General features: G+C 44.4%; 1 protein-coding gene across 3 annotated transcripts in view; it reads right to left on the reverse strand.

Annotated features, from left to right (window-relative positions):
• The window catches only part of LOC124721331 (syntaxin-binding protein 5), a 1,049,372-nt gene that overhangs the window by 360,031 nt on the left and 661,953 nt on the right, over positions 1 to 27,388 (reverse strand). For all 3 annotated transcript variants that reach the window (XM_047246245.1, XM_047246244.1, XM_047246243.1), the window contains exon 5: positions 23,851 to 23,914. In XM_047246245.1, coding sequence (XP_047102201.1) covers positions 23,851 to 23,914 — 64 coding nt within the window. The remainder of the gene's footprint in view (positions 1 to 23,850; positions 23,915 to 27,388) is intronic.

A 27,388-nucleotide genomic window follows, 5' to 3' on the forward strand; every position in this document is an offset into this window, starting at 1 on the left:
CAGGTCTGCGATCTCTAATGGCCATGGCAGTTTCGTATGTCCACCAAGGAACTGTCTTCCGATGGGGAGATCCCAAGGAATAGAGGACTACTCAGTCGGCTGCCAACAGAATGGCAGCAGTTGTGCTATGGACAGCCACATCGACACCTTCACATGGCTGGGTGCTGAAGTGAAGGTATCTCAGTCAGCATTGTTGACAGCTCATCTGGATGGACACCCAGGTGAGTGATGCTGAGAGAATGACAGGATGATCAGGAAGTAATCACTGTCACACAGGTCATCGTGGACCCTTCAACAGGTGGAGTGGAGAAGACCTGGGCTGCAAATGGAACAATCGACGACTGAATAAGAGCCATATGCCAGAAGTAAGTGTGTGAGGGGGCACCAGTATTCAGAAGACAAGGATAGAGCTTTGTGAGCAAGTTTTCGATAACTTTGCTGAGACCAGTGGTCATGGTTCCATCCTGCGAAAGGTTATGGACATTGAAGTCACCCAAAATTAGGAAGGGTGGGTGGAGCTGAGGAATGGAGACAGACAATGCGTTGTGAAACCCTTCACACTGGGAGGGAGACGCAAATTATACAAGCTAAAATTCTCAGATGTCCTCACACTAACAGCCAAAGCCTCCAAAGACATCTCGAATAGCACATGTTTGCTGTAGATAGAGATCAGAGTCTACGTGCAAACTCCACCCGACACACTTTCATAGTCAGCATTATTCTTAAAATAGCCCTCATAGCCACAGAGTGTAGGCCCCCACATTGCTGGTAACCACATTTCTTGGAAGGCCATGCAGAAAGGGGAGGAAATGCGTAAGAGATGTCTAAGCTCAGCCAGGTGGTCGAAGAAAACTGCCACAGGTCCATTGGAGAATCACGCTATAGGTAGCCCATAAGGACATGAAGGGACCAAGAAGGCGCATCATGCCTCAGTTTCATGGACAGAGGAAGAACGTGAAGTCCTACGACCAGCAACCTGTGGCTCCTTCAGTCACTAGCTGCCAAAGTGGGCGTGGGAGAAGCAACAGTAGGACAAGGGCCCACAACCACGAAAGTAACAGGTTTAGTTGAGCAGCCGAGAGGACCCAGCATAGAAGACACAGAGACGAGAATACTGTTGCTAGAGAAGATGACACTGTCATAGCAATAGCATATATCACCACCACATATGTAGGGTGCAAATGATTATGTTTCTTCTTGGCCTCTTCATAAGTCAGTTAGTCAAATGTTTTGCGTTATTCGATTTTCTTTTTTTTGGAAGATTGTACACTTTAGTGAAGAGGGGCATGGTGCTCTCCACAGTTGACGCAGATAGTATGAGAGGCACAAGTTAAGTTTCTGCGCAACTGACTTCCACAATCCCTACAGAAAGGACTAGCATTCCAAAGCGAAGACATCTGTTTGAATTTCATGCGTCTGAAGCACTACATGGGATGGGGTACGTATAGTTTCACATTACATTGATACTCCATCACCTTGACCTTTTCAGGTAACAAGTCGCTTTCAAAGGCGAGGATGAAGGCCCCAGTGGCAACATTATTGTCCTTTGGTTCCAGCTGGACATGATGGACAAAATGCACACCCTGTTGCTCCAAACTGGCTCGTAGCTCAATTAGTCTGTAACAGAAGGTCGTGACAGAAGATGATATCCTGTACCATACAGAGACTGTCATGGGGGGTTATAGTTACAGGAATGTCATCCAGCTTGTCACAGGAAGCAGTCCTCATGAGTGGGCAGGGGTTGTTGTATTAGTCAGAACTGAACCACTTTTTATTTTTGGGATCACTGCTGCTTCCCCAAACCTGTCCTCAAGGTGTTCAACAAAGAATAATGCCTTTGTAGCTGAAAAGGAACTCTTGTCGGTCCTAGGGTGATCTAAGTATTGGGGCAACTATTTCCCCTCTTGTTTCTTAGACTGTGAAACAAAATTTTGGGGCTATATCTCTCCACATAGTAAGAATCTTCTACTTCAGAAGAGACCGCTGGGCCACGCAACCATTAGCAGAAGAAAGCTTAATTTGCTTCAGATGCGAGTCATCCACAACACAATGGTGTCACTCCCCCCACGCCAAATGGAAGCTCTCACCACGGGTGCCACACAGCCTCAGCAATGGCTACCTGGCCAGTAATCCATTGCCCAGAGTCTCCACGCCCCAGCCACAATGGGCACATACTGCCAGGGATATTTATTGAGTTTCCAGTTTCCAGCTCAGGCACAAATCTCTCTCTCTCTCTCTCTCTCTCTCTCTCTCTCTCTCTCTCTCACACACACACACACACACACACACACACACACACACACACACACACACACGGTGGCTACCGTTTGGATGCATTACCATTGCCAGATAGGAAGAGTGTGAAGACAAAAAAAAGCACATCGGTGGAATACACAACACGCTGGCCGACCTTACCTGCAGGTCTGTAAAATTTGGAAGACTAATTGTAGGTCAAACCTAAATTGGCGCCCTGTAGTTTAGGATGAAAAGGTGTGTAAAGTGCCAGAAGAGAGAGATCCACGTGTGGTTGGCATGAAGACGACCATCCAAAGGAAAGGCAGAGGGCAAAAAGGAATAGTACAAGGATGGATCTGCAGCACAGGAAGGGAAGTAGCACTACAAGGGTTGGGTCCCGTGTAGGCCAAGCATGTACTGACAAAAGAGTTGTGATCCGCCTTGTGGGTATTGTAGCCTTGTCTCAGCCCTTTTGCGACACTAATAGGTTCAGATATGGCTTCCATTTCTCAAGAAGTCGAATAGAGAAGAGACTAACTGTATGAAAAAAATAAGCCAGAAAGTTGTCCACCATACTGAAGAAGACGAAAGAGGGTTCACACACATCCTGTAGAGATCGCCTCTTTATTTTACAACAAACGAGGCAAACATTTACAGCAGTACCGAAGGAGATACACATTGCCTTTGTAGATTTAGCAACAACTTATAACATGGCCCCTAGAGCAAAACTCTAGGAAGCTGTGAAAGCGATAGATAAGGATGACCATCTTTTTCACATTATTATTGAAATGTAGAAAGATAATAAGGAACAGATTGTTATTATTATTATTATTATTATTATTTTTATTATTATTATACGTGCAACCTCTTCGTATGTTCGCTCTTCTGTCCACAAAACATCTGTTTTCTTCTTTGGTCTTCTGGTATCAAATTAGTGTTTATTACTATTAGAGCTGAATTTTTACCGTCCTTTCATTTAACCTATTTTCATGCCTACCTGTTGAAGGTCATCTGCTATTTCTTTATCCACTTAATTTTTATCCTACCTACAGCTGAAATTTGATTCTTCTGCTCCTGAATGTATCCACGATTCTGTCCAAGTGTGTGTCAGAACACATGGCAAAAAAATATTCATCCCCAGTAGACATCACGCCAATATCAAATTACACCTATTCTCGCTTTGATAATGGCCTCGGTACGTTGTGGAAGGGGGTTGACAGAATAATCATCATGAAGATTTAGAAGAAATTGCAACCGTAAGCCAACGAGAAATATGAAATAAACACCTTGGTTTACCCTCACAGAAATCGCAATGAGTGGAGCCTAGTCATGGAACTAAAAAGACTCACAAAACATCATAAAACCGACAACTGTCTGCCCTACTCCCAGCACACACTGCGGGTTAAACGCCTCATTGGGTCATCAGTGCTCTTGACATCATTTGAAAAAGACGGAAAAACACCACTTGTCTAATCGTGATGACGCTTCCACTCAGCTATTATCCATTCTGTGTGTTACTTAGCTCAATGAAAAGTTCTAGTTTTATGTTGCGCTGTGGGCAATAGCCTTTCTCGCGCTACCCCACCCCTAATGTCCATTTTCTCCACTTCCATTCTCAATGTTCACTTGGCAACTGGTTGAGGTAAACCTGCATTCAAAGACAGAAGCAATTCTTGTTGTGTTTGAAACTGTAATTCATTTACAAGGCATGACACTTTTCTCCAGTCCACTTTCGTTCGGTGTAGTGGAGCTAACTGTGTTCTGGACACAGATTTATGACGCTTACATAAAAAAACTCCACCAGTCACTTTTAAGAAGACCCCATTCCTTTCTCAAGGCGGTTAAGATGAGCTACAAATGACAATAAATTCAAAAGACAATTGTCCTATTGGTTGGTGCAGCCAATTATCTTTATGAATATACCCTGAAGAGCCAAAGAAACTGGCACACGAGCCTAATATTACGTAGGACCCCCGCAAGCACGCAGAATTGCCGCAACACAACATGGCATGGACCCTACTAATTTCTGAAGTAGTGCTGGAGGGAACAGACACCATGAATACTGCAGCCTTGACCATAAATCCGTAAGAGTACGAGGGGGTGGAGATCTCTACTGAACAGCACGTTCCAAGGCATACCAGATATGGTTAATAATGTTCATGTCTGGGGAGGTTGGTGGCCAGCGCAAGAGGTGTCGGATTGTCCTGCTGGAATTGCCCAAGTCTGTCGGAATTCACAATGGACATGAATGGATGCAGGTGATCAGACAGGATCCTTACGTACATGTCATCTATCAGAGACGTACCTAGACGTATCACGGGTCCCATATCACCCCAACTGCACACGCTCCACACCATTACAGAGCCTCCATCAGCTTGAACAGTCCCCTGCTGACATGCAGAGTCCATGGATTCATACCCGTACATGTCCATTCACTCGATACAATCTGAAACAAGAGTTGTATGACGCGGCAACATGTTTCCAGTCATCAATTGTCCAATGTCGGTATTAACGGGCCCAGGCTGGGTGTAAAGCTTTGTGTTGTGCAGTCATCAAGAGTACACGAGTGGACCTTCGGCTCCAAAGCGCATATCGATGATGTTTTGATGAATGGTTCACACACTGACACTTCTTGATGACCCAGCATTGAAATGTGCAGCAATTTGTGGAAGCGTTGCATTTCTGTCACACTGAAGGGGTCTCTTCAGTCATCATTGGTACCATTCTCGCAGGATCTTTTTCCAGCCACAGCGATGTCAGAGATTTGTTGTTTTACTGGATTCAATAACAACTGCGCCAGACACTTGTTGTCTTATATAGGCATTGCCGACCTCAGCGCCGTATTCGGCCTGTTTACATATCTCTGTATTTAAATACGCATGGCTATACCAGTTTCTTTGGCACTTCAGTGTGATTCATAACCTACCTTCTTATAATTACTGTACAACTATTTATGACTCAAAGTGGCTGCCAGATGTTTGTCCTTATTTTAATGGCTGTAATTTATGAGCCAAAAATGACGTCACAGTCATACATGGCTGCTCAGGTTAAGTCAAACACTTCGACATTACAGCGGATGTGTGGAAACATATGTAAGTTCAAACAAGTTTCAACTGTACCAGTCTGCGCCGTGGCACTCAGCCTCCCAGTGTCGTCTCACCATTGCTCGTTGGCTGTCGCACTCACTGTACAAGCCCAGTTACTCAACTGGAGTGTGAGTGATGATGTGCCCACCCACTGTGGAATGAATGACTCCCACACAATGTGAGGCTCAGGGAGCTGCAACCAGCCCACCTACATAAACACACACATCCCCTAGCTACCTACCCACTCAGCAGCACCAGCGAGAACAGATAGACCTCTATCTTAGAGTTAGTATGTGGGCCGCCATAGGGAGGCAGTAGCCACCAGTCTGATAACGAAACTTATTCAAGAAGTGCACATGTGTGAAGCTGTTTCCACATAAGCAATGTGCGATCCACATTCTGCATATACATCTGATCAAAACTACCCAGACGAGTGCTAGTGGACATTACTATAGAGTGTGTCTATCACTGAGATTGCTCACCACGTTTAAAAAAGCAAATCATGTCTGTTAGAGAAAAACTTATTTTCTAAACAAGCCCACTACTTACATCTTGTTCTGAAGATGGAAGAAAGTCTCGCGACTTAACAAATTGTAGATTAGAGCCTCTGGGTGACATGCACATGTAAAAGAGATCGCCTACACTACAGTATACTTATCAGACCCCTTTTAGAGGACTGCTGCACAGTACTGCGTTTCATACATTCTCCAGCACAATTAGACAGTAACAGCCCTCCCAATAACGTTATTTAAACAACTAGTGGGATAAACTAAATGTGCACTTATTATTGAGACATATTACCATAATTAGGAAATGAAAATCTGCAGCAGAGAGTGTCAGCGAATTATTTTGTCAGCAGAACTTAGGTTCCAGTAACATCTCATTTTACTTAGCATTGCATCACTGTATATGATGTAAGCACGAACTGTAATATATGTGGGAGGTGATGGATGAGTTAGCAAATCACTTTACCTTGAAATACAATTTTTTCAATGCAATATAAAAAGACTGAAGTGGTTTCATCTCAAAATTAAAAGTCGTCATTTTAATGCAGAAACTTTGCATATTACAGTACGCAACAAAGGCATGTTTTATGTATACACTATTATTCTCTGCCCCAAAACACCATCTTAGGCAGGAAATTTCGCTGTGTGTATGTATTAAACTGACATTCAACTTGCAGCTTAACAACTATAATGCATCATTGCACAATAAAGCGATATATTCCGCAGAACCTCCATCTATTTGCAACGTTTTTGATGATTGTGATCCCATTCATGGATCACTGGCTGACTGTCTAAGTGTTCTTATAGCTCCTTAGAGCAGCACACTCCTAACTAATTCACACTTGCACTCCCAATAGTGTTTAAAATACATAATATTGTACATACACTCAACAGAGCTTTTTTCTGACCATGCTAAAAGTACTACGCCGAATATCTGATGCTTAACACCTGCATACAACTTCACAACATGGTGGAGAGTACTTCCAACCTGTAAATCTGTTTGACTTGTGTACTATGATACGCAACTTGCATCCACTGATCTCTTGTGGTTAGGAAGGCTTTCGCAACATCCATTGATGCATATATGCAAGGCTGCCACCACAACCTGACTCTGGTATGTCTGTCCCTGCTGGATGCAAGCCTACAGACACACCTTTGCCACTGGTGTGACAGTAAATTTTGTACTACATACGAGACTACAGTGCATCATATTCACATATAATATCATGACAATCGTTCCATGAAAGCTGTAGGGCAGGTCTCCATTATTTCTATCACATCAGAACACAATCACATAGATATGTTGGTATCAACAGCTCCCAGCCACAGCAGTGTAGACAGCCATGCTAGGAAGTGCTAGACAATGGATTGGAAGATCCCAGTATTCAATCCCACCTCAGTCAGCTGTAGGCTTTGTATTTATCAATTCTCTCAACTCTATTAATGCTTCTCTGTGTAGGGTCAAACACTATAGCTATAAATTATAGCTTAATACTAACTTTCTCTTTCGTCAGGACACTTTATAAATTCTGGAAGTTGGCTGCCAAATCGTAAATAGCGCCAGTGTGAGTGTGTGTGTGTGTGTGTGTGTGTATGTATGTGTGTGTGTAATCGATTTCCATGTAGTTTATATGTAAGTTAACCACCTTAGCGAAACAAATGGTCTTTAAATGTAATTATTCCAGCTTCTGAATACATATCATAGTATTCTTATAACCCCAGTGGAAACATGCAGAGCATAGCAGAAAATACCGTTTGTTGATATGAAACACAGTTGGTTAGTGGGACAGGACCAAACATCAAGGTCATCGGTCCCTTCGGACTAGGGAAGGATGGGGAAGGAAGTCAGCCATGCCCTTTCAAAGGAACAATACTGGCATTTGCCCGAAGCGATTTAAGGAAATCGTGGAAAACCTAACTCAGGATGGCCGGATGTGGGTTTGAATCGTTGTTGTACTGAATGTGAGTCCAGTGTGCTAACCACTGCGCCACCTTGCTCAGTTATAAAATACGCCTAGCACCCCTAACGAGTTAGAAATCACAACTTAATACCGTTCCCTTTAGTACAGAAGGCATGTATCAGAGTATCTGATACCATGGTTACCGAATTGTAAATCACTATGCATGTCTCTCTGGTCCAATAAATCATGTAAATTAATGGGTACCACTGTGTGACAGCATATTCATTCATTGTATGCATACTGACACCTGCTAACCCCGTATTGGCAATATGTGAGTCGTGTATTTTTCTACTGCTAAAGGACTATTACCTAAGTTACAACAGTACTGCTACATATTTGTTCAAATACGTAATGGTTTTGGTCTGTTAGACACATTGGTTCTTCTTCTTAGGACCTGTGAAATTAGACTTGTACCAACAAACACTGTTAACTCTATAACATTTGTATTTGATGGTATTGTAGACAACATTGTCCTGGATTGAGAAAAATGAGTTTCCTCTGCTTTAATGTAACATCTCTGTATAATTATCTTCTTTATTACAGTCTGCATTAACATTCTCCACATAGTTTACAGGCAATTACTCTCTAAGAAACGATGACACACCACGAAGTAATTATTCACATGGGTTGGAAATTGGAAGATGTGACGTACATGTACAGACAAACAAATGATTACAATTTCTGTAAAATTGCACGATTTATTCAAGAGAAAATTTCACATGTTGAGCAAGTCACATCTGTCCCTTATGTAAGCAGTTATTTCGCTTGGCATTGACTGATAGGGTTCTTGGACGTCCACCTGAGGGATATCGCGCCAAATTCTGTTCAGTTGGCACGTTAGAGCGTCAAAATCCCGAGCTGGTTGGAGGGCCCTGTCCATAATGCTCAAAACATTCTCAACTGGGGAGAGATCTGGTAACCCTGCTGGCCAAGGTAGGGTTTGGCAGCACAAACTCACGGTGTGTGCGGGTGTGTATTTTTTTGTGGCTTGCCATGAAGGGGTTGCCAGGTCGTATGGCAGGCGACAGTCAGGTTGATAGCTCAACGCTGTTCAGGGCGTTTCCAGAAACGTCTTCGCTCATCATCAGTGCTCAGTTCAAAGAGGGATTCATGAATGAAGACAGTTCCACTCCATTCAATGAGATTCCACGGCAAATTTGTCGGACACAACAGCCAATGAGCTTGCTGGTATACAGAGATCGATGGTAGATGCTGGGTGAGTAGGTGGGGGATTTGCGTCTTTATCCATGTTGGCTGATTGCAGCTCCCCGTGCCTCACAGTGTGTGAGAGTAATGCATTCCATAGTGGACGGGCACATCATCACTCACACTCAGTTGCGCAACTGGGCTTGTAGAGAGAGTGTGACAGCCATGATGACTGGTTATGGCAGCAAGTGGTGGTGAGGTGACACTGGAGGAGGAGCAGACATCTACATCTACATCTACATTTATACTCCGCAAGCCACCCAACGGTGTGTGGAGGAGGGCACTTTACGTGCAACTGTCATTACCTCCCTTTTCTATTCCAGTCGCGTATCGTTCGCGGGAAGAACGACTGTCTGAAAAACTCCGTGCGCGCTCGAATATCTCTAATTTTACATTCGTGATCTCCTCGGGATGTATAAGTAGGGGGAAGCAATATATTTGATACCTCATCCAGAAACGCACCCTCTCGAAACCTGGCGAGCAAGCTACACCGCGATGCAGAGCGCCTCTCTTGCACAGTCTGCCACTTGAGTTTATTAAACATCTCCGTAACGCTATCACGGTTACCAAATAACCCTGTGACGAAACGCGCCGCTCTTCTTTGGATCTTCTCTATCTCCTCCGTCAGACCGATCTGGTACGGATCCCACACTGATGAGCAATACTCAAGTATAGGTCGAACGAGTGTTTTGTAAGCCACCTCCTTTGTTGATGGACTACATTTTCTAAGGACTCTCCCAATGAACCTCAACCTGGTACCCGCCTTACCAACAATTAATTTTATATGATCATTCCACTTCAAATCGTTCCGCACGCATACTCCCAGATATTTTACAGAAGTAACTGCTACCAGTGTTTGTTCCGCTATCATATAATCATACAATAAAGGATCCTTCTTTCTATGTATTCGCAGTACATTACATTTGTCTATGTTAAGGGTCAGTTGCCACTCCCTGCACCAAGTGCCTATCCGCTGCAGATCTTCCTGCATTTCGCTACAATTTTCTAATGCTGCAACTTCTCTGTATACTACAGCATCATCCGCGAAAAGCCGCATGGGACTTCCGACACTATCTACTAGGTCATTTATATATATTGTGAAAAGCAATGGTCCCATAACACTCCCCTGTGGCACGCCAGAGGTTACTTTAACGTCTCGCCATTGATAACAACATGCTGTGTTCTGTTTGCTAATAACTCTTCAATCCAGCCATACAGCTCGTCCGATACTCCGTAGGCTCTTACTTTGTTTATCAGGCGACAGTGCGGAACTGTATCGAACGCCTTCCGGAAGTCAAGGAAAATAGCATCTACCCGGGAGCCTGTATCTAATATTTTCCGGGTCTCATGAACAAATAAAGCGAGCTGGGTCTCACATGATCGCTGTTTCCGGAATCCACGTTGATTCCTACAGAGTAGATTCTGGGTTTCCAAAAACGACATGATACGCGAGCAAAAAAAACGTTCTAAAATTCTACAACAGATCGACGTCAGAGATATAGGTCTATAGTTTTGCGCATCTGCTCGACGACCCTTCTTGAAGACTGGGACTACCTGTGCTCTTTTCCAATCATTTGGAACCTTCCGTTCCTCTAGAGACTTGCGGTAAACGGCTGTTAGAAGGGGGGCAAGTTCTTTCGCGTACTCTGTGTAGAATCGAATTGGTGTCCCGTCAGGTCCAGTGGACTTTCCTCTGTTGAGTGATTCCATGTGACATTTTTGGCTCACAAATGACAGCCATTAAGGTAAGTTCAAGTATCTAGTAGCCACTCTGAGTCATAAATTATAGTACAGGTATTATCACGAGGTAGGTTAGAAATCATACCCATTAAGATAAATGTCTGCACCAACAAATAGGACAATGGTCTTTTGAATGTCTTTCCATTTATAACTTACTCTAAAGCCTTTGAGATGGGAATGGAGGGGTAACTTTGAAAGTGTCTGGGAGGAAGGTAGTGATCTTAGAAGTGACAGATGGTGTCTGTTTACGTAAGGGTCATAAATCAGCGGTCCAAAAAGCACTTGGCTCCACTAGTGTTCGGATGTGTTCTTATGCTGTGTCACATGGCTGACAGTGGTCTCCATTCCTTGTAGACATGTTGGACAGCCTACCAATATACATCATCAGCTAAATGGGTACTTCATTCACAGTGTAGCCATGGGCCATGTCCAAAGACAAAAGCTCCTTTCAGCAGGTTGCTACGTCTCCACATCAACCTGCTCTACTGCACTGATTGTTTACTATCGACAGGGATACATACACCACTTCACTGTCATGACGTATGTCAGCACTGCATGATCACATGACTGCCTGGTACCTGTCCTAGCCATCTACAGCTCTCAAGTCTGTAATGGTCTTAAATGGATGACCAATTTTTTATACGATGAGTTCATATTTCTCATGTTGGTCTCTTAATATAAATTCCTTCCCTATTTATTGGTATGAAAATGTTCCTAAGGATTTTCCAATCTTATTTCTCTATTTCTTCAATTTTCGTTTTGTTTTGATGTAACGTTTCTGCTCCGTAGAATTCTTCCAGAAGTGTGGCTATGTTTTAGTGTTGTAATTTTGCATTCATGAATATGGATCTCTTGTTATAGTAGGCTAACTGGAGTTTCAGAATCTTTATTGACTGGCATCCATGTTAACCAGTGATTGTTGAATAATTTTTCGTAAGTAGATTGCTGGCCTTCAGAATTGGAATAGTCGTCAGATTGTAATGGAAAGTACTACATGTTTGGATGAGGAAATAATTAGCATTTCGGCGTATTCGTACAAACTGAATAGGAGTAACGCTATCTACATCCTGTATATGAGGAAAGATTAGGCATGGTATTTCCGACTCATAAATCGCAATTGAATGTTTTTTGTTTGTGAGAAGTTCGTGTTATGCATCGTGTAAGAAGGAAAAACCTCTACCATCTCGTAGTGTGGCAAAATCGCGGTTTACCAAGACAGCGGTTTGTCGTTCTGTGATATTGCTGCGCATGTTGGTCATGATCCTACGACTGTAATGCAAATATGGAATCGATGGGGTAATAGTTGGATAATGTTTGCTCAGCCGTGTATTATCGTCCAGAAAGCTGACGTAACTTGAGTACGGAAATGGCCTGTTTCCAGCGAAACAATCCATGCCGAACGTATGACAATACTTGGAGCACCGTGAACTGTCAGCACTACAGCCACTGTTGCTAGTTCCCTTGACGGCGACAGAGAGACGTGCGCCATCACTGGGCAAAAGAGTGGCAGCAACGAGTCTTTGTTCTGCATACAATGTCACGGTGGAGACGTCCGCGTGTGGAGGCTCTTAGAATAACGAATGTTTTCTGATTGTATTAGCGATGATGATGATGATGATGATGATGATGATGATGATTAGTGTTGTAGGGCGCACAACAGCGAGGTTATCAGCGCCCGTTCCCAAAAGTTCAATTCAGAGCCGAATCGTGAGAGAAGTGGTATTGTTCAAATTGCAAGATTGGACACAGCACATCAAAACAGGGAGATAAAACTAAAAATGAAATAGCAGTACAAACAGGGAAAAATAAGTAACGGTGGCTGAGTGACCACTTACAAATAATGGGTGACCAAACCACTGGACAGCACATTAGGACTTCAATCCCAATATTTTGGGAAGAAGGCCAGACATCACACAAAAACGTAAAACCCTAGTGACATTCGCCTCATTATTAGTTAAAAGAGAGTGGAGGTCTGGTGGGAAACTGAAATCTGCCCTCAAACCTGCATATAAAACACACTCAGTTAAAATATGCCGTATCGACAACTGTGCCCCACACGTCTGACACGTTGGTGGCTCCTCACGACGTAACAGAAAACCATGTGTCAAAGGACAATGTCCTATTCTAAGCCGTGTAAGGGCTACTTCCTCAGCGCGTCGTTGTCGGAAGGAGGTGAGCCACGGTCGGACAGAATCCTTCACCGCTCGCAACTTATTATCCCTCACGTCCAGCCACTGAGCCTCCCACCAACGCATGACCTTCCGAGTCACGAAAGACATAATGGCCTGCAGGGGGACGGAACAGCGAGCAGGAGGTGGGATGGAGCAAGCCTCCTTGGCAGCCGCATCTGCAAGTTCATTTCCAGGAATCCCTATGTGCCCTGGAACCCAGCAGAAAATCACATCCTTACCCTGCTGTTGCAAGAGCAGGAGTGCGTCCTGCACCTCTTGCACCATCCGATCTGCTGGGTACATTTGTTGAAGAGCGTGGAGAGCACTTTGGGAATCGGAGCAGATGATAAATTTCGTGCCACGATTGCGGCGCATATGCTCTAATGCTTGCAGAATGGCAAACAGTTCTGCATAGTAAACTGAGAACTGCTCTGGGAGCCCTATCCGATGGACAGTATCGGGAAACACAGCAGAGCAGCCCATAAAATCCCCCTGTTTAGAACCATCCGTGTAAACAGGAGTAAAATCGGAATGGCGTTCTAAAATCTCAGTAAGTTTAATTTTAAAAAGGTGGTCCGGGGTACAATACTTCCTGTAAGCAGCCAGATCAAGAAGTAATCTTGGCCTTTGTAGTCGCCAGGGACCTTAATGCCCTCCAGGTGTACCGACTCGAGACTCTCCTTTGCACGGATGCCAAACGGCTTTGTCGCCGCCGGACGGTGGCGGAAGAGACGTGCCAGTGCCGGCTGGGAAAAGGTGTCGGACGCCAATGAAAGAGGAGTGGACTTGGTCCTGTACGCGTGCCGTACCACGAGGAGAAGACGCCGAATGGACAGCGGAGGCTCTCCCGCCTCGACACACAGACTAGCAACCGGACTCGTGCGATAAGCCCCCGTTGAAAGCCTAATACCCTCATGGTGAATCACATCCAACATTTTGAGGTAGGAAGGTCTTGCAGAGCCATAAGCTTGACATCCGTATTCCAGTCGAGGTCGCACAAAGGCCTTATAAAGTTGGAGCAGACGTGCCCTGTCAGCGCCCCAGGATCTATGACTGACGCATCTAAGGACGTTTAAAGCCTTGAAACAGCGGACCTTTAGATCCTTTAAGTGTGGCAACCATGTGAGCTTCTCATCAAAAATAAGCCCGAGATATTTCACTTTTTCCATAAAGGGGAGAACAGTGTCTCCTAGTTTTAAAACAGGGAGATTAAAAAGAGAACGGGAACGGTTAAAATCTACACAAATGGTCTTCTCCAAAGAGAATTTAAAGCCCGTGGTCTTAGACCACTTCTCCAATCGCACGAGTGTCAGCTGTAATTGGCGTGTAGCAGCTGTGACGGAGGAAGACGCACAGAAAATGGAGAAATCGTCCACAAACAAGGAGCACTGCACGGGCCGGCGCACTGTGGACGCAATACTATTGATGGCACTTGCGAAAGCTGTCACACTGAGGACACTTCCTTGAGGGACACCGTTCTCCTGCTTAAAACGGTCAGACAGGACATTCCCAACCTTATACTGAAAATACCTGTCCGACAGAAAGGATCGGATGAGTGTGGGTAAACGCCCACGGAAACCCCACTCATAAAGCTGCCGCAAAATGGTATGCCTCCAGGTAGTATCGTACGCCTTCTCCAGGTCGAAGAAAACCCCGATAAGGTGTTGCTTACGGAGGAAAGCATCTTGTATTGCTGTTTCGAGTAGGATCAGGTTATCTAGGGTGGAATGATACCTCCTGAATCCACACTGGCAGCGGGTAAGTAAGGATCTAGATTCGAGAACCCATACCAGGCGCCTATTGACCATACGCTCAAATGTCTTTCCGACGCAGCTCGTGAGACTAATGCTACGGTAGCTACTGGGTTCGGTCCGATCCTTCCCTGGTTTTAAAAGCGGAATTAAAATCGATTCTTTCCACGAACTAGGAAAGTCGCCGGTCTTCCAGATTTCATTAAAAAGTTGAAGGAGGACTTCCTTTGACCGCAGATCCAACTGCTGCAGCATGCTATACGATATCAGGTCTGGACCAGGTGCGGTATCCCGAGATATGGACAGTGCAGAGTCCAACTCCCACAAAGAGAAAGGCTGGTTGTATTCCTCAGTGTTCTGTGAACGGAAATCAAAACCAGCCCTCTCCTGTGTACCTCGATAGCGCAGAAATTCGGGGTCCTGGCTAGAATCGGCCGTAATAGTTTGAAAAGATTCTGCCAACGCCCGGGCGATGTCTCTCGGAGATGTTAGGAGACACCCCCGCTCACGTATAGCGGCTAGTGGCGGTCGACAGTATCGCCTTGAGATCCTCCTAATGGCTTCCCACACTTTGCTTGAAGATGTGGACCTATTGATGGAGTTCAGGAACTCACGCCAAGACCTCCGTTTACTCTCCTGAACGATTTTCCTCGCCCGCGCCCGTGCTATCCGGAAAGTTGTCAGATGCGCAGCAGTGGGGCACCGACGGAATCTCCTCAAAGCCGCCCGCCTGTCTCTGATGGCGGTACGACAGGCGTCATTCCACCAAGGGACAGGCTGCCTCACAGGTGTTCCCTTTGACTTTGGTATGGATACATCAGCGGCATGGTGCATCACCGCCGTAATGTGATCCACCCAATCCTGGACGCCTTCACACCGTTCAAAAACAGCCAACTGCCGGTAGAGCGTCCAGTTCCCCTTCCGGAACAACCATTTCGGCGGCTGTGCGACACGACCCATTTCAACTGGCAGATGGAGCCAGATAGGGTAATGGTCGCTGCCATGAAGGTCGTCGTCGACGACCCACTGAGCAATGTCCGCAAGCACAGGCGAACAAATAGAGAGGTCTATGGCAGAAGACGAACCTGAAGCGGTGCTAAAATGCGTGGCCTGACCCGTGTTCAGCAGTATGACGTCGGAAGTCCTGAGCAACTGCTCAATCATCTGGCCTCTGGGGCAGGTTTTGTTGGAACCCCATAATGCATTATGAGCATTAAAGTCTCCTAAAATGAGAAAGGGACGGGGTAGCTGATCAATGAGCCGTGCGAGGGCTTCACTGTCAATGAGCTCAGCGGGTGGTAAGTACACGGAGCACACTGTAACATGAACCTGGGCCAGGATCCGAGCTGCAACCGCTTGTAGCGTCGTGGTTAAGGTCACAGGTGAGGAGTGGAATGTGTCCTTAATGAACACTGCCACCCCACCCTGAGCCCTATTACCAGTCAGGTCGTCTTGCCTGTACATGCGATACCCCGTAAGTACAGGCGTGTCAGTCGCTTTAAAATGTGTCTCTTGCAAAGAGATGCAAATGGGGTTTGCCTGTACTAACAGCCGCAATTCTGCAAGGCGAGGTCTGACTCCATTCAGATTCCACTGAAGTATGGGAGCCATATCAGCGTTTCGGTTTAGATTTCCCCCTGTCTTTGCGCCGCGCTGGTGAGGCACTTGTAGAGCGAGTGGCAGCAGAGGGGCTGCCAGGTTCTGGGGAAGAGGTATCAAACTCCATGACGATGTCCTCCTCATCAGTCAGGGATGCCATGACGACATCCGATGGTGCCTTTGGCAGGCGTGACGTCAAACGCCGTGCCCCTTTCCCTGGTCCTGTTTTCTTTGTGGAAGCTGGGGATGGGGGAAGTGGAGAGGCACTCTGTTTCTGGAGGGCCTTCGAAGGTTTCACTGGAGCTGTCTCTGCAATAGCGGTGGGTGCAGGCGGAGCAGCCTGAATAGCGATATCGTTAGTGGGAGTGCTCTGGCAAGTACAAACACAGGTACAGGTATTGGTGGAGGATACTGCGACGCTGGACATGGTCTGCGTCGAAGCGTCGACTCGCGACGCACGGTTGTGCACCAAGGAGGCATAGGACGTGGCAAAGACAGGGGGTTTTGTAGCCCTATACTCTTTTTTGGCTTCCACATAAGGTAGCCTCTTTGTCACCTTGATCTCCTGAATTTTTCGTTCTTCCGCAAAGACGGGGCAGTCTCTGCTCCAGACGGGATGGCTCCCAGAGCAGTTTATACACAGCGCTGGAGATGTGCAGTTGGTCCCAGCTTCATGGGCTGCCTTGCCACAGATACCGCAGGTTGGTTCACCCCCACAACTCATGGTCGTATGGCCAAATCGCTGACATTTGAAACAGCGCATAGGGTTAGGTATATAAGGCCGAACCCTAAGTCTGAGGAAACCAGCCAGAACGTATTCAGGTAAGACAGGCGAATTGAAAGTCACAATGAAAGTGGCAGATTTCTCCGTGACGCCATTATTTCTACGTGTCCTTTGTTCCACGTCTACAATCCCCTGTGTTGCCCATTCTTGCTTCAGCTCGTCGACATCGATATCCATTAAATCACGGCAGGTGACAACGCCTTTACTGGAGTTGAGGGAATTGTGCAACTCGACAGTAATATCATACTCGCCTAACTTGGGTGACTTCCGAAGCAGCTCCACTTGCGATGCCCTAGTAGTCTCAACTAACAGGGTACCATTCCTCAGGCGTTTGATAGATTTCAGTGTACCTGCGAGTCCTTCTAAACCGTTATGTATGTAGAAAGGAGACACTTTTTCAAATGAGCCCTCCTTCCTCTTAATCACGATGAAAACATTGTCAGTTACGACTCCATGAGCCCTGTTACTCTTTTCCATCTGCATATCTGGAGGACTAGCCTCCCTCATGCGCTTGACTGATTGCGAAGTTGGTGAAGGGAAATACGTGGTTGCCATGTGCGTCCCACGAGCAGCTAGGGAACGAAACGTCAGCCCAGACAGAGCCCCGCATGCCTGGGTAAGCCTTATACAACTGAGGTGCGGCAGGTTCCCCAGAGGTTGCCCGCTATCGACTGTTCCACCTCAACAGCCATGCATCTCATCAGCGCGCAGCACACCTTGAGATTGAGGGGTTTTTTATAGAGGTTTATTCCATCCTCACGATCCGGGCGGTCAAGCCAAGATCCCCATTCCCTGAGACACACAACGTTCCACCGCCGCGCCGCACGGTGGTCGCTGAAGCATGCTCAGAGGTTACGGTGACAGGGGACGGGCGGCGCTTACCAGTCCCCAGCTCAGGAACCCCGGGGTCGCCAAGCCCGTACCCAGCAAAGGAACGCTGAGCCCCTGGGGGGATTGTATTAGCCATCACACAACACTATCACCTCTGGTGGCGCAGCAGGTAATTTGGAAAGCAAGACGTACAAAATATAAGGCCGATGCATTTACCAAATCTTGAAAGTCTTCATGACATATTTGAAAAAGATAACGCAACACCGCATGTTGCCCTTGCTGTCCTGACCTACCTCTATACAGATTGTTGTTGCCTTGACAAGTATTGAAAATATCAGGGCGTAGTTGCCCGATAGGCTGGCACTGCAGTAATCGGCAGGCAATATGATTTATGAGCTTTGGCATGGAGTTTAAACAGTACGGAATGACGTCCCTGTATCTGTAATCAAAGTTCAGTTCACATCATGTCCAGCCGGGTTTACAGGGATTGTTGCTTTCAGATGTAGCAGCTCCTCCGCACCAATTTTGCGCACTGTATATCCGCAAACCATTTACTAATTTAATCATGTACACTACTAGTCATTAAAATTGCTACACCAAGAAGAAACGCAGATGATAAACGGGTATTCATTGGACAAATATATTATACTAGAACTGACGTGTGATTACATTTTCACGCAATTTGGCTGCATAGATCCAGAGAAATCAGTACCCAGAACAACCACCTCTGGCCGTAATAACGGCCTTGATACGCCTGAGCATTGAGTCAAACAGAGATTGGATGGCGTGTACAGGTACAGCTGCCCATGCAGCTTCAACGCGATACCACAGTTCATCTAGAGTAGCGACTGGCGTATTGTGACGAGCCAGTTGCTCGGCCACCATTGACCAGACGTTTTCAGTTGGTGAGAGATCTGGAGAATGTGCTGGCCAGAGCAGCAGTCGAACATCTTCTGTATCCAGAAAGGCCCGAACAAGACGTTCAACATGCGGTGGTGCATTATCCTGCTGAAATGTAGGGTTTCGCAGGGATCGAATGAAGGGTAGAGCCACGGGTCGTAACACATCTGAAATGTAACGTCCACTGTTCAATACACGCTTCCAATGTGCGTTCACCGCGATGTCGCCAAACACGGATGCGGCCATCACGATGCTGTAAACAGAACCTGGATTCATCCGAGAAAATGACGTTTTGACATTCGTGCACCCAGGTTTGTCGTTGAGTACACCATCGCAGGCGCTCCTGCCTGTGATGCAGCGGCAAGGGTAACCGCAGCCATGGTCTCCGAGCTGATAGTCCATGCTGCTGCAAACGTCGTCGAACTGTTGGTGCAGATGGTTCTTGTCTTGCAAACGTCCACATCGGTTGACTCAGGGATCGAGAAGTGGCTGCACGATCCGTTACAGCCATGCGGATAAGATGCCTGTATTCTCGACTGCTAGTAATACGAGGCCGTTGGGATCCAGCAAGGCGTTTCGCATTACCCTCCTGAACTCACCGATTCCATATTCTGCTAACAGTCATTGTATCTCGACCAACGCAAGCAGCAATGTCGCGATACGATAAACAGCAATCGCGATAGGCTACAATCCGACCTTTATCAAAGTCGGAAACTTGATGGTATGCATTTCTCCTCCTTACACGAGGCATCGCAACAACGTTTCACCAGGCATCGTCGGTCAACTGCTGTTTGTGTATGAGAAATCGGTTGGAAATTTTCCTCATGTCAGCACGTTGTAGGTGTCGCCTACCCGCGCCAACCTTGTGTGAATGCTATGAAAAGCTAATCATTAGCATATCACAGCATCTTCTTCCTGTCGGTTCAATATCGCGTCTGTAGCACGTCATCTTCGTGGTGTAGCAATTTTAATGGCCAGTAGGGTATTTCCTACTATACTGTATACTCATAGAAAAGGAAGAAAGATGAATATTTATTTACAGCTTTTGTAGATTTAGAAAATGCTTTTCACAATGTTGACTGGTATATACACTTTTAAATTCTGAAGTTATCAGGTATAAAGTCCAGAGAAATGCAGACTATGTACGGCTCGTATACAAACAAGACTGCAGTAAATAAATAAATAAAAAATACCATTCATAGGACATTAAAGAGAGGTAATTATTGACGAGGACGTAAGATAGCGTTGTAGCCTATTGCCCTATGTCATTCATTATACACATACAGAAGCAGTGCAGGAAACTACAGAGAAACATTGCAGAAGGAATTAGATTTCAGGGAGAAGAAATGAACGTATACAACGCAGTTACTTTACTTCCCTCGTCTATATGGGAAACAAAGACTATAAGGTATTGTAAGAACATGGAGGATCAGTTAAACGGCCTTGGTATACCTTGAACAGACAAACAAGGGTAACAGAATATGTTTTGGGAAAGGACTGAGGCTTTAAACATTTTTTTATTATTCATTCATACATTTTTTGGTAAAGATTCACTATCATCTATAGCTTCATATAATTTTCTGTCGAATAACAAGTTAAATACGCATAATAAAATTTAGAGTTTTAGGATTATAGTGATTTTATTCATAACAGTTAACAAATCTACACTGTAACACGACATTCTGATGGTACATGTTGTCGTCTGCACAACAGCTGCTGTTTTGGTACATATTGTCATCTGCAACTAATAAAGTTTTTCCTGTAATGCAGTACCTATATTAAACAAAAACTACTGTTGTTTTGGTTATTTTACGCTTTGTTGATGTTACATTACACGTTATCTGTCAGCACTCGTATGTTAATTATCTTATATCGTTTGTTTGCTAGGTTATTGCAAGTGTTTTCGGAAACGTTTCTGCTTTTTAGTTCTGAGCACATTTTATTTGCGATGGACTTTGTAAACTTTATTTCCTCCCATTCTACTATAGCTTTTGTATGTGGTAATTTAGTTCACTGAATAGGTTTTGTGGAGGTCTGATACTGCATTTAAGACTTTTGAGGTCAGCATTAACGTCTGTTGACAAACCTGCTGTCATAACAAAGTTCTGATTTTCCGCCCAGAACATATAAATCAGAATGGTGGAACAGCTGAATATTTAATAAATAGCGACACAATGCTTGTTTCTGGGTGTTTCATACAGTCGTGACAACCCGGAAAGCACAAAAATAAGCAAAAACGAAAAATATACCCGCTTCCTTCCCCGCATACACCAGTTTACAAAGTCTGTCTCAAGTAACATGTCGTCACAGCTATCAGGTAGAAATGTTTTCGGAAACAATTGCAGAAACATAGCAAACAAACGTTAAGTGATAAATAACGTATCAGTGCTCACAGCAGGAAGTAAGATATAGTGTAATGTAACATCAACAAAGGGCAAAATAAACCAAAAAACTAATATTTTCGTTTTACTACTAACAATTTTGTTCAGTATAGGTCAGTGTTATAGAGAAAATCTCACTAGCTGCAGATGACAACTTGTATCAAAATAGCAGCTGTGGTGCAATGGGAGACAGCTACATGAACATCAGAATGTCCTGTTGAGGTATAGATGATGTTAAATGTTATGAATATAATCACAAATCTGTATGTATTATTATCCATGTTTACCTCTTATTCGACAGAAAATGAAATGAACCCACTGACAATAGTGAAACTTCACCGAAATACACTAATGGCCATTAAAATTGCTACACCACGACGATGACGTGCTACAGACGCGATATTCAACAGACAGGAGGATGATGCTGTGATATGGAAATGGTTAGCTTCTCAGAGCATTCACACAAGGTTGGCACTGCATACACCACAATGAAGACAGTGAGAATGTAAAACTTTTTGCACTCATTGAGCTTCTGACCGATCAACCGCTTTACCCCTATTAGAAGTAGCAGCATCAATATACAGAGTGAATCACCTAAAACTTGCGCCTCAAATATTGCGAAAATGGAAAGCGCTATTGATGTGTAGGTTTCACAGAATGGGTTGGTGGCCATGGGTTCGTACTGTCAGCCAAGCTGCAGATTGTAATACTACTTAGAAAGTGTATTTTTTATGCAAACAAACACTTTTTCAAATGGAACAATGCCTATTTACACTAACAAACTAAAAGTAGGGTAAATTAGAATGACAGTGGTGTTTGCTGCAGGATTCCAGTGCGAGTCGTTTACGGGATATCGTATTTTGAAAAGTTTCCACACCGACACTTGGTTGTGTCATTCAACCTGCGTAGCTGCAAGGTACGACGCAGTTCTGTTTGCTTACAGTGTGCTTGTGCATTCTTTGAGTTAATAGTCAATGTGTGACAGTCCAAGCAGGAGGGGGTAAGTGGACGATGAGATTTACCAAAGCAGAAAAAACAGACATAGTATATGGAGAGTGTAGAAATAATGCATTTCGTTTTTGTACGGTGTTTGCGGCAAGATATCCCAATAGAAGTCAACCATCTTGGTTATTATTTATCAACCTCTTTAACCAATTACGTGAAAATGGTAGTGTAATACCTAGACAACGTAACAGAAGGAAACAAAGTGACGACATAAGAAGGGAAAATTAATGTTGTTGATGCTATTGCAGTTGTCCGCACGTTAGCTCCCGCACAATCGCAAGAGGAAGTAACATGTCAGGCAAGTGTCCTACGCATTCTCCATCGACATAGGTTCCATTCGTATCATATCTCCCTCCATCAAGAGCCGCATGGAAACGGTTATGAGAATCGTGTTAACTTCTGTACAGGGACATTTAAGACAGGATACTCCAGATGTACGTTGTATCTTGTTTAGTGATGAAGCTACGTTTACCAATGATGGTCACGCAAACCACCGAAACATGCACTATTGGTCCGTGGACAACCCCTGCTGGCCTTGACAGGAGAAAAGTCAAAGTCCATGGGGTGTAAACGTGTGGTGTGGGATTGTAACCATCATCTCATAGGCCTGTGTTTCATAGACGGAAGACTGAACGCGCACATGTATCGCAGCCTCGTAACAGACCGTCTCTACAGACTCTGCAGATTAGGAGGAACCTGAGGCACCAATATGATGGCTGTCCAGCCCCTAGTGCACAAGTACTACGGCATGTCTTCACGAATTATTTCCAAATCGCGCGGCTCCCCCCGTCGGTGGTTCGAGTCCTCCCTCGGGCGTGTGTGTGTTGTCCTTAGCGTAAGTTAGTTTAAGTTAGATTACGTAGTGCGTACGCTTAGTGACCGATGACGTAAGCAGTTTGGTCCCATAAGACTTACCACAAATTTCCAATTTGTTTCCAAGTCGTTGGATTGGACGCAGAGTACCTGCACCTTGGACGGCCCGTTCACTCCGGATTTAACTTTTTTCTTTGAAGAAAGCTCAAAGATGCTGTTTACAAGGACATATCAGTTACAACCGGTCATATGCAAGGACGTATTACTGCAGCCTGCTCGGACATATTCGCTGAAATGCTAACAGGTGCGCAAAAGTCGTTCAGTACCATACTGGAAGCGTGTATTGCCGCTCCCGGTGTTCATTCTGAACATAGCCTGTGATGGTCAGTTGTCTCGTTACTGGTCAGTATCCACGTAAATACTGTATGCACTTATGTTGTTCTTTAGTGTGTGCTACCACAGGTATTGTAAAAGTGTCGGCGTGTGAACTTGTCAAATTACGATATCTCGTAAACGACTCGCACTAGAATCCTGCAGTAAACACGAAAGACATTCTAATTAACCTTATTATTAGTTTGTTAATGTCACTAGGCATTGTTCCATTTAAAAAAGTATGTTTACACAAAAAATACAGTTTCTGAGTGTAATCATCATCATCATCATCTGCTGACTGGCTAAAAATAAGATTCCCTGACTACCAACCCGTTCTGTGAAAATCGCAGATCAGTAGCACTTTTCATTTCCGCAATATCTGCGATGCAAGTTTAAGGTGATTCACCCTATATACGTGAGATAATCTCTCTACAGCTTTGTTGCATGCGAGCTGAATTACTAAATTTTTTTAGCATCTTGCTCGTCAACAATCATCGTCTGAATCTTACCTTACTTGCGTCGAGCGGGTTATCGCTGAGGTGTACGACTGGGCCTGGATGCGTCTTTCTGGACCTGAAAAAGGCAGATGCCCCATTAGTTCTGAAATAGTACCAACGTGTGTTCCGAAACGATATAAATGGTAAAATGAAAATAAGGAGAAACTAAATAATTATGATATAAATCTCGAAGCTTCCCCTGTCAATATTACCTCAGTTTTTTCCGCGACGCCTCTCTTCGTATATAAAAAAAAATCATGTATTCAGATTTCCCTCCTCCATTAAAATTAATTACCAGTCATAATAATTGGAAAAAGCCAGTGGCACTTCTCTTACGGAATTCTGTGTACTAAGATTGAAATCGGGACTGATGCGTTCTGCTGACTCCATTTCTCGAATATTTTACAATTATCTGTTAATGCTTACGCAGAGCGGCGAATAATGCTTCCCTTTCTTGAAATAAGCATTAAACGACTGCGGTCTGATCCTATGTACGTACAATCAAAGCGAAAGGGAGTAGGGCGCCACAAACGGGGGCTCGAGTGGAAGGAGGCGGAATATGTACAGCACGCAGAGCCAAGGGCTCTTGCTGTCCCGTATCAAGCGCAGCTTCTTGTCCCCGTCCCTCGTCTGTCACGCCTCCCTCACGAAACAGCTCTTCAGCCAGCAAGTATACCAACGTTTACACCGCGCGCAGCCTCTGAGACACTTTAGCACGCTGGAAACGCGACACTTCGAGCCGCCAAGAATTAACAAAACCAAGCAAAAAATAAATAAATCAGTTCTGCGCCTGACAAATGATTCATATATACAGGCATTTACAGGTCTAGTTCGACAAGGGGTCAGCCAAATGGCCGTGACCTTATAGCAGAGATAGTCCTAGCATTTAATTTACGTAACTACTTCGGCGCAGTCCCCACAACCTCAATAAATTTTAAAAACGACTTTTTTTCCATCAGACTGTGTATAAATTTTTTATTTCTAGTTTTTCACACTACCGGTTTCAAGCATTGCCAATTCTGAAGTGTGAGTGAAAACATAACACACCATAGATAGAGAGAAAAGAAAAAGCTAAACACGCAACTATACTGAACGTACCATGACAAAGACATAATATTCACCTCTAGTAACATATGAGGCTACATCCTTGCCATTAATTTAAAAATCACGTGTCATGCATACCTGTGCAAAGCACCGTCGTCAAACCTCCTCACCTAAAATGTAAAGGTGCACGACGTGAAAGTGATTATAAGGACAAAAACATTACCACGTTACTTAAATCTCACATTTAGCCAGAAGCACTAAGAAAACAAACTTTGCAATATTTCCCACGAAATACACTATGCATTCACTCAACGAACTGTCACATGTGCAGTTTGCGTGGAAAAATTTTTAACGGTCAGTCAGTCGGAGAATAAAAATACAAGGATCTTGCAACTATCCACACGATTTCAAAAATATCTCTGTCTCTAAGTAATTGTTATGTGAAAAACGTATTATATAAATAAATCGGTGGCGCACATCAGCACCGTTACATATGTCGAAACGTATTTCATGGACTGAACAAAAGCTATTTACATCGTATATATTCAGTATAATACTATTAAAAAACGTAATATAATGTCGAATCTCAAAATGTAGTATCTTAGTAATGTAAAACGAAGTGTTCATAATTACAGCACGTGACAAACATCGAGAAACGGCGTTAGCAATCAACTGTGGGCAAAACAAACTTGTTAGATGTCATAAGCAACCATGCCCATACAGATATTAATTAAGATAAAACTGTAACAGCAGATGTAAGGTGCAAACGGATGACATGAAGATGTCAGTCTGTATACGATGTTGTACATGAAATATATCCTTTATCGCGTAGCATATGTTTACGGGCTTGTGTGGAACTATTCATGGTTGTTTAATTTTTCGAATTATTGTTATACTGTAACAGTAGGTTAAGCTGTACCATCAAAAAATTTTAAAAAATTGTACAGTGTCTGGTGAAAAAAAGACGCTCTTCTTTTAACGTAAGTAATTTATGGAAATCACGGAAAACCTACCTTAGAATGGGCGGACTGAGATTTTTCACTGTCCTGCGTACAAGGACAGTCTGTTTAAAATAGAGCAACTTCCTACAATAACGTTTTGTTCCTACATTCTTAAAAAGAACTTATTTAATAATATAAACAGCTAGTACTACACTGTTCACTAATTCTTTGACGCCGACCAGTGCCCCCCCCCCCCCCCCCTCATTCTCTCTCTCTCTCTCTCTCTCTCTCTCTCTCTCTCTCTCTCTCTCTCTCTCTCTATCCTAAGGACCATGACGATGTTGTAGACTTCCTAGTGATGATGTTATCAACGAGAGAGAGAGAGAGAGAGAGAGAGAGAGAGAGAGAGTAAACATCGTAGTAACATGTCTGATATGGGACTAACTCTCAATTCTGTGCAAATAGTCATTTATAGAAATGTAGGGTATGTACAGTCCGTAACTGATTAAGCTTTTAGTCAAAGGTTACAGCATTTCTTTAGCGCGAACTGTACTCACTCATTCTATAAAAATAATTGGGAGTAACACTACGTAAGGTGTTGAAGTAGAATAAATATAGGTTCACATATGCGTTAAGTGAATGACAGATTTGGACGACTAGGCAAGTTACTGACAAGCTGCCGTTTGTATACGAAGGAGATTGCTTGAACAAACGATTGTGTACAGACAACAGTTGCATGTTGCTGAAGTTTATGACCAACAGGATACATGAGCTGTACACAAGGAAGGGCATCGCCAATATTCACATCGCTTTCCATGAGGAAGAATTAAACTGTTAAAACAAAATCTCAAGTGGAAGACGTCCTAAGAAAGATGCCTAGTATTTCGTGAAAGCCTTTTCACAAAATTCCGATCTGCGAATCTTCAACCCGCTGTGTATAGCTCCAGTAGACACCGTGAATATTTAATAAGACAAGTTATGGTTCGAACAAAGGCTTAAGAGCAATCATTCTTCTCACGCTCCAGCCGCCAAGGGATGCCAAGGAGCCTCAAAACATATTACACAAAAGATACACTGCTTCAAAAAATTCATATTCATCGCCTAGGTATGTACACTGCTCAGTCAGAACATTACGACCAACGACTTAGAATCGATATAAACCCTTCTAGGAGATAGCAACTTTACCCGGCGAGGAATGACTGCTAGTCAGACACACGCACGGTGCATGCAGTATCAGTGGGCGTGCTGCACGAGCATTTCGGCAACTGCACGACTTGTCGGGTGTTCAAGGAGTGCTGTGATGTCTTCAACACGTGGTGAAATCATGGTGAGACCACGTCCAGACGTCATAGGGTTGGGCGGCTAACTCTCATTACAGACGTCGGACAACGTAGACTGGGCAGACTCGTAAAACAGGACAGGCGGCGATCTGTGGCGGAACTAATATCAGACTTTATTGCTGGGCAGAGCCCAAGTGTGTCAGAACAGACAGTGCACCGAATACTCTCTAACAGAGGGGCTCACTCTTGGTTGTCGGACATATGGCGCGTGATTGGTAGATCAGT

Source organism: Schistocerca piceifrons, chromosome X (assembly GCF_021461385.2).
Source record: "Schistocerca piceifrons isolate TAMUIC-IGC-003096 chromosome X, iqSchPice1.1, whole genome shotgun sequence".
NCBI lineage: Eukaryota > Metazoa > Arthropoda > Insecta > Orthoptera > Acrididae > Schistocerca > Schistocerca piceifrons.